At 37.7% G+C, this 9,157-nt stretch overlaps 1 protein-coding gene across 1 annotated transcript in view; it reads left to right on the top strand.

The window, feature by feature from the left end:
* Positions 1–6,823, top strand: part of CNTLN (centlein, centrosomal protein) — a 263,928-nt gene extending 257,105 nt beyond the window's left edge. The window contains exon 28 of the mRNA XM_014542362.1: positions 5,545–6,823. Within this exon, the coding sequence (XP_014397848.1) occupies positions 5,545–5,646 (102 nt within the window). The 3' untranslated portion in view covers positions 5,647–6,823. The remainder of the gene's footprint in view (positions 1–5,544) is intronic.
* Positions 6,824–9,157: the final 2,334 nt, after the last annotated feature.

Genomic DNA, 9,157 nt, shown 5'->3' with positions numbered 1-9,157 from the left:
CTACAGAGAGATCTGCAGATTCCTCCTCTTTGGGGTTTGGAAGTGCCCAGATGAGGTGCAGCTGTGAAGCAATGCTGGCTGCTGATGAGCCTTAGGCCTTCTTTTGGAAGTTCTGGGGTTCTTTGACCTAGCTGCAGTTTGTTAGGTTAGGTTGCAAAAGTCCAGGCCATTCATATGCAAAAGCTGATGCACACAGGTTGGGTGGGGTTGTAAATTGGGTGGGGCGGGGTGTCTGGGAATCACCAGGGTGGAGCAAATAGCAATGGCTGCCAGTCAGCCCTGCATTGGAGAGTTCCCTGCATCTCTGTGATCCGCGCCCCCACACAGGAACAATGATCGCTGTGAGCACCTCTGAGAGAAAGCCACCCTTGTGTTCCGGCCCGATGCCAGACAGTCCAGTTTCTCCCTGTATTACTTTGGGTCCCCAGAGTCTCACCCGGAACTGGATTTCAGAGCAATCGGGAGCTTGTATCTCCCTCCCGATTGAAAGAAACAACAACAGCACACCCAGTTGCCAACCCAATTCACGCGCGCCTCTGCACCTCCACAACTCCGCACCTCCTACCAGTCTCAATGCACTTTTTTCTTTCCTTCTAGTTGTGGAACTTCCACTCAGCCAGCTTTCCCATGGTTTTGGATGATCGATGTTTTGTCTTTTAGTTGTAGTTTTGATGTGGTTGTGAGAGGCAGCAAGTACATGTTTTTACCTATGCCGCCATCTTGGTTCTCCAGCCTTATAATTTCTTTAAACATGTTTTCTTGTATTAATTTCTTTTTTACATTAATATGCTTTTTGAAACTTACAATTTATGGCCAGGCTCAGTGGTTGTGCATTGATCTATGAACCAGGAGGTCACGGTTCAATTCCAGGTCAGGGCACATACCCGGGTTGCGGGCTTGATCCCCGTGTGGGGAATGCAGGAAGCAGCTGATCAATGAGTCTCTCTCATCATTGATGTTTCTAGCTCTCTCTTCCTCTCCCTTCCTCTCTGGAATCAATAAAAATATATATTTCTTTAAAAAACACCAAAAATAATCCCCAAAACTTACAATTTATGGCAGAGGACAAAAAGCAAATTAATTACTATAATAGGATGGGCTACCAACCAAATTAGTTTTTTGCTTTGTTTTGTTTTTGTAATTTAGTGAATTGGAAAAGAAACAAAGATAGAAAAACATAGGTCAGGGCAAAACTAGAAAAGCTTTGGGGTAAGAAAAGATGTAATCAAAGTTGTGCTTTAGAAAAATACATGAAATCAGTGTGTAGGATTATTTTGAGGGAGAAGAGACTTGTTTTGTCATTGCCTTGTCTCTGTTATTAGCTAATCCTCTTCTGGATTTCATTCAGCCCATTTTATTTTATTTTTAAAAATTTTTTATTCCTCTTCTGGATTTCATTCAGCCCATTTTATTTTATTTTATTTTTTAAAATTTTTTATTCATTAAGTTATTACATATGTGTTCTTATCCCCACATTGCCCCCCTTCCCCCCCACTCATGCCCTCACCCTCCTGTCATTCAGTCCATTTTAGTTCATCTTGTCCAGCTACATTTTCTTGTGCTGGGATAATATCAAAAATTCTGTCTTTCTGCCTTAAATTGAGAATGTAGAATATAGACTTTTGATTTTTCATTACATATCCTTGTTCCTTTTCAGAGCTTATAAAAGCTGAAGTTTAAAATGGATGCTTCCCCAGTGCCTTCTCTGCAGAATATGCTTACCTTCCATAGAATGCCTTGCAATGTTGCAGTGAGAGGGCTTATAAATCTCCTTGGCTTTTGTAAAAAAAAAAAAAAGTAACTTCTAGCCTAAAGGTTTACTGAAAGTTTCTTATTTCAACTCTGAACACATTTACTCTGTTGCTTTCTGTGTTACACTTATGACACATGCACACTCACATTCTACCACTCTGTCTTACACACATAAGCCTACATGCTCAGTCACCCACAGAGATTTCTCAGATTGATCTGAAATAGCAAAAATTTAAAATTCTCCATTTAGAGTGTTGCTGGGATTTTTAAATTTAACGATTTCAAGCCTATTTTCATGTTTCCTGAAAATAGATGTGGTGTAAAGTTCAAAAGTAAGTTTTATAATATGTGTATTTTACCACTATAAAAAAGTTGGGGACAATATCAAAGTGAAAACAAATTATAGACTTTACCAAAGTTTGAGAATAGCACATGCTGACTTCTTTGTGAGTCTATTTTAGGATACTTAGCTCAAAATTCCATGCCAGATTTAAACTAGAAATTAATTGTTCCTTCTGATAGCATTCTTGGTTATTTTCACAAGTTAAAATTTTTAATTATAAGATAATAGAGTATACCCTAGCCATTTAAATGTGTTTAAAATATCTATAATAATAAAAGTGTAATATGCTAATTAGACCAGATGACCTTCTGGACGAAGCTGGGGCTGCAAGGGATGCCCCGGTCCCAGGTGCCAAAGGGAAGCCAGTGCCGGCAGCTGGGGGAAGAAAGGCATACTCTTGCACGAATTTCGTGCATCAGGCCTCTAGTACATATATAAATACATAATGTATATGTGTGTTTATATATACACTGTGTGTATATCTCTATATATTTATTTATACTAAATTTTTGCACCATTCATTTTATAATACTCAAACTACATTGGCCTTTCTTAAGTCTCAGAGTCTCACTGAATCATATCTTTTGTAAAAGCAGGTATAATACATAAAATTTAATATATTCACTTTCAATATGACTCAAACTAGATTAAAGTCAATTCATATTTTTAAGCAATATCTTTATAATAATAGTTTTCAAACCAAAAACAAGAATGAAAATGGTGAAAATGTTAATCTTATCCCTTAGATTTATGTTACCTTTACTTTAATTATTTTCTTTCAGCACAAAAAATTTTAATTTTACATTATTAAGGACTACATTCCAATTAGTGCTGATGCTCTAAGTTTTATGACTATGTTCCAGTCATGGTCTTTAGGCTTTGCTATATTTCCCAAGTGGCTCTCAACATATGCAACCATCATTCATATCTTACCTTTATTCAGAAATACCTCTAAATGAAGCCACTATTTGTAAGTGTAAGTGATAAATTTGAGATTGTCAGTGGCTTAGCAGTTGCTAAAGGCAAACATCTGTAGGTGTTTCCATGTAAGAAAAACTGAAAATCTGTGTGAGGTCAGGAGAAATCCCTCCAGTAATAGAAATCACCTTTTACAACGGGGACAGGCAGACCAACTAGGAAGACCCACTTTAAGACTATAGTGTAGACAAGTAAAATTATCACGTCCTTAGCTGAATTTTCAAACTAAGAAATCTCATGTAGTATCAACTCTTTACCTTTCCATTTTTCTTCTGATGCTGAGGAGTTCAAGCTTGTGTAACTCTGCATTGTCATTACTGGGAGTATTGCTTCTCCTTTTTGATGCAAAAGAAAGACGTCAGGCAGGCTTTCTGGGCTTTGTACTCCCTGGCATGTGCCATTGGAAATGGAACTTGAGGCAGCATAATTGTTGGGAATGGAATGTTAGAGGGAAGGAGGGGTGAAGAGATTAACCAAGAACCAATGGTGGGGAGAGGGGACATCTGTAATACTTTCAACAATAAAGATAATATATATAGGGCAAGTGAGAAAAAAATTTTTGCTGTTGTCCCATCATGTTGCCACTTCAATCCAACTCCAAAATCTCACCAGTACAAGAACGGTTGTGCTTTCTGTATTTGAGCAGGTTCTGAAGAGCCTTAGCCCCTCCAGAGTCATAGGGAGAAAATTCAATTGACTCTAAACTGACTGTATGAACTAAACTCCAAAGTAGTAGAAAGTTCAGATCTTTTGTTTTCAAAACATTTTTCACTTTAAAAATATATGGCAAACAAACAGACCATGTGAGTTTTTAAAGACTATACAAGGCAGGTCATATTTTAAGTATAGTTTCAGTTGTAAATGTACCCAATCTATATTCTTTTTCATTGATTCTAAGATGATATTTCCCCACATTTTTACATTTCTGAAATTGGAATGCATATGCAGTGTGGGTATATTCAAGTGGTAGAGTTTTTCACAGGAAAGGCTGTTTCTTAAAATCAATGTGTGCCTTTTATATTCAGCGGTATCTTAGAACTGAATATACATGATATTTTGGTATCTTATGCTTTCTGTAATGGTAAGTGTCCAGTAAGACCAATGTGTAAAGCTCTGATATAAACTATAGATATAGTCCGTCCTGATACACAGACTTCCTTAAGGATAAGGCAGTTTATTATAAAGCTAAGAAGGAAGTTAAACTAGAAAGTTATTTAGGATCTGACACCATTCTGTGGCGCAGCTTCAGTCTCTATTTCTCTTTCAGGACCTATGTAAGGTGGTTTTTGTTCATGCACGTGTGTGTGTGTGTGTGTGTGTGTGTGTTCACACGTGCAAGCATGCGCATGCGGGCACCTGTTTGTGTCCCTGTCTGGACTATTTTCACTGCTACTGGCCAATCTTTTCTTTTTACCCAGTTCAAATTTGGACAAGAACCATCCTGGTTTGTTTAGCTAACTGTAATCACCTTAGCTGAGCATAGCTGAGCTGAGCATAGCTAAGCAGCTCATACAGAGGGCATCTTTGCTCAGTGTTGACCAGTGATACTGTCAGTGATCGTCCTAGCACAAAGAAGGGCCTGTTACAACTCTGTAGGGAAGGGATCCGGCATGACAAGCATTCTCATCAGTATATTCAGGAAAAAACACGTACCTTTCACTGGTTAATCAAGAGGACAACTCCAAGAAATGATTTAATGAACTTATTATTATAAATCTTTTATATGAGACTAGATAGGGAAGAAGGGTAAAAGGAAGTGGATAGGGCTATAAGGGAGGTACTTGGGGAGCATTTTAAATTGTATGAGTTGGAGTTCTACAGGCAACCCAGTGAAGCAGGGGGAACAATAAAACTTTACTAGGAAAGTTCTATAAATTATGAAATTTAAAAATATACTCTGCATTTCATAAACTCAGCAGTTTGCAACATGTGTATTACACTTTGATATGCCAAACTTTTCTATAACAACTTAATCAATGGGTATACTTTTGCCATTTTTTTTCCCTCTGAAATTTTACCCTACAACTTAAGATGTTCAGCTCTAACACAGACAAGTGTATTGATAGTTCTCTCTCATTCTTTTATGAGTGATGAACATACAGTACCATTTCTGTGGGCTCTGGGCCCTAGAGATGACTGTAACCTGCTATTGATCAGCTGATTGAAGATAAATGGCTTAGCTGCTTGTATTGCAGATTACATCATTAACATGGTCAGTAAACCATGAATTGTTCAATAAGGCGTTTATCTTTTTTCATTTTACTTCAGCTCTTTTATCATTTTTATTGTAAAAGACAGAATTACCCACACTAACCAGCAAGATCAGTTGAAAAGAGACCCAGTAGGGTACCATACGGGTGCAAAGTTGCAGACAGCCAAGTTCTAATGGTTTAATGATATTTAGTATATTTTTTGAACTGAAGAAAATATAGAGTTTTGATAATCCTTTTTTTCCTGTGTTTCTCTTACAGCTTCCCTTTGCCTCATATTTACTAGAAGCAATACTGGAGAAAATAAATGAAAAAAAGAAACTGGTTGAAGTGTATTTCACAATTATGAAAGATATTAGATGATATTACAATGAAGAACTTTGTTTTCAAATGTGAAAACTTTTTATGTGGTGTGATTAGAAAACATGCATTGCAATCCTGATACAGTATATACTCTGACTGTCAATATTCAGGTTCAATACCAAAATAGAAGTCTCCAAAACTAATTAATTGCTGAACACACGAGTGAAACTAATTAAGTGCATAGCCATTTAAAAGGAAATGGTGTAGCATTTGATTGTTGAATACAAATATTGCCACAAATCAATGAAGACTTAAAAATGATTTTCCCTTCATTGTATTAGAAGAAATCAGAACCAGCTTGGCACACTCACATTGGGCTGAACATAAAAACAAAAAGATGTAAACAGAGGATTTAATATGTTAAGGTTTATAAAGAAACGAGACTTTTTATATAAAACTGCTATAAGTGGCCTTAAATCATCTAGTGAGCAAAACATTTGTATTGTAAGCAAATATAAAATGAAGCAGCATAACCTAAGGATGAGCATTTAGTGAAATAACTTGTGTGGTCCAACTATATTTGTTCTCAATATTCTGGATCATATAGGAGATACTGTATTTTCTTAGAACTATTTGGCAAAAATAAAAGTATTTTCTCCTTTTCTCTCTCTCTTTTTAAATATCATATTCTTGGTGTGGTCATATAAATTAGCAAGGGACCACAAACCCAGTGTATAAAATTAGGCTAGATCCTACTGTAGTCAACTAGAGTTAAATTCTTAACAATGGTGCCATCCATGTTTGATTCCTTTAATCCACCAAACTTGTACCTGCCTCCAGTTTCTACCCTTGCTATTCTCTTTCTAGAATACTCTGTACTCAACTTTTCTCATGACTGGCTCCTTCTCTTCCTTCAGGTGCAGGTTCATCTTATGTATTCCTTCAGAGACACATTCCCTGACCACCTTACACTTTAATTTCATTTATAACACAAAACTGTCTACTTTATGTGCTCACTTATTTTGTTATTGTTTCCCCCCACCTTTAGAATAGGACCCATGAGGTTAGGCTGAGGTTGGCAAATCTGGCTTGCCACCTGTTTTTGTGTGGCCTACCAGCTAAAATGATTTTTACGTTATCAAATGTTTTTTTTAAAGGAGAATAATGTTTTGTAGCATGTGAAAGTTATATGAAATTCAGATTTTAGTGTCCATCAATAAAGTTTTATTGGAACACAGCGATGCTCATTTGTTTACGCATTGTTTATGGCTACTTTCACACTGCAGTAGTGAGGGTGGATCGTGGCAGAGACTGTACGGTGCACTCATCACCTTGCACTGCTGCTTGGCACACTGAAGATCACAGTGACACAGTTAGAACTTGACAACACTTCAAGGGCTACAAATACCACAATTCTGTGGCTTTTTAAAATACCAGTGTATATCCATCATGTCAAAACAAGAAAGAGAAAAATGTCAGATGTCACACTTTTAAAAAACATGTTTTTATTAATTTCAGAGAGGAAGGGAGAGGGAAAGAGGAATAGGAACATCAAAGATGAGAGAATCATCAATTGGCTGCCTTCTGCAAGCCCCATACTGGGGATTGAGCCTATGACCTAGGCCTGTGGTCGGCAAACTGCGGCTCTCGAGCCACATTCGGCTCTTTGGCACCTTGAGTGTGGCTCTTCCTAAGCCTTAGGAGTACCCTAATTAAGTTAATAACAATGTACCTACCTATGTAGTTTAAGTTTAAAAAATTTGGCTCTCAAAACAAATTTCAATCGTTGTACTGTTGATATTTGGCTCTGTTGACTAATGAGTTTGCTGACCACTGACCTAGGCATGTGCCCTATGAACCATGACCTCCTGGTCCATAAGTTGATGCTCAGTCACTGAGCCACACAGGCCAGACCAGATGTCACACTTTTAAGGCATAGTGGAGTGTGGATTATTTTGCTTTTGAGTTAGATGGCAAAGCATTGTATTTATTATACAGTGCCACTATACCTATATTAAAAAGAACTCAATGCACGTCAACATTACATAACCATAGTACATTGTTAAAATCAGGAAACTGACATAGACCATATATGATTTTCACAAGTTTTTACATTCACTTTTTTGAAGGGGTGGTTTTAGGAAATTTTATCACATGTATAGCTAATATAACCATCACAGAGTTTTTCCATCAACACAACGAACACACACACACACGCGCGCACACACACACACACATCCTATTGGTTATTTCTCTGAAGAACCCTGGCTAATACACCAGGTTTGGGCTATCACTTATAAAATTACTCTGAATATTTGTGTATAGACTTTTGTATGAACAAAAGTTTTCCTTTTTCTAGAATGCCCATGAGTGTGACTGCTGGTCATGTAGTAAGTGTGTTTTTAATTTGGTAAGAAACTGCAAAACTGTTTTCTAGAATGGCTATCCATTTTACAACCCCACTAACAAAGTCTGAGAGGCCAAGTTGGTTTTCATCTTCCAGACTTGGTATTGGTACTTTTTATTTTAGCCATTCTAATGGGCATATAATGGTAATGTTTTTATTTTTAAGTTTTGTTCTCTCCTTGATCAGATTTGTAATTTTTTGCTTTTCTATCTTCAAAACCTGCATTTGTATGGGCCAATGGGAACAGGTGATTGGAGTTGGGTGACGCACATAATTCTTCCCCAGACCAATTATCTGGAAAAAAACAAGCTCCCATAATCACAGGTTTTACAAAGAACTTCTAAAACACAGGCCTATTCATTATCTATTACTCCATAACAAATTACTCTAAAACTTAGCGGCTTAAAACATTTATTTGGAACAGTTTCTTTGGGACAGAAACATGAACAAAGCTTAAAGGGGTTCTCTGACACTGGGTCTCTCAGAAGGCTGCAGTCATATCCAGGCTTACCGCAGAGGGACCCACATTCTAGCTCCCTCCGGTAATTGGTGGGACTCAAGCCTTCCAGGCTGTTTAACTACGGGCTGCAGTTTCTTGCAAGCTATTGGCTAGAGCAGTGGTTCTCAACCTTGGCTGCACATTAGAATCACCTGGGAATCTTTTTAAAATCCTGATTTCTGGGCCTCATCCTCCGGAAATTCTGTTTCTTTGTTATGGGGTGAGGCCACAACATTAGTAACAAAGGAACAGAATTTCCGGAGGATGAGGCCCAGAAATCAGGATTTTAAAAAGATTCCCAGGTGATTCTAATGTGCAGCCAAGGTTGAGAACCACTGGGCTAGAGGCTGCCCTCAGCTTCAGTATGGCAATCTGCTTCATCTCACACACACGGAGGAGATTTCACAAGAATGTGAAAAACAGAGTGGAGACCATTAGGAACCATTTCAGGAGTGGCAAGTGTCTAGATTTGACAATGGAGACGAGGCGGAGCTGCTGGAGAATCTTCCTTGAACCCATCTTTACAAGGTAAGCGTTGATTTTACTTAGAATGGTTATTTATTTGTGTTGTTTGGGGAAGAAAGACAGCGTTCATGGGTCGCAAAATTGCAAACACCTCACCATCATCATAGGATTTAAACAAAAGGAACCTTCCCTGCCAAAAG

Source organism: Myotis brandtii, unplaced genomic scaffold (genome assembly GCF_000412655.1).
Source record: "Myotis brandtii unplaced genomic scaffold, ASM41265v1 scaffold30, whole genome shotgun sequence".
In the NCBI taxonomy this organism is placed as follows: Eukaryota; Metazoa; Chordata; class Mammalia; order Chiroptera; family Vespertilionidae; genus Myotis; species Myotis brandtii.
Note: the sequence above shows the minus strand (reverse complement) of the source record. Positions and strands in the feature narration are given on the sequence as shown.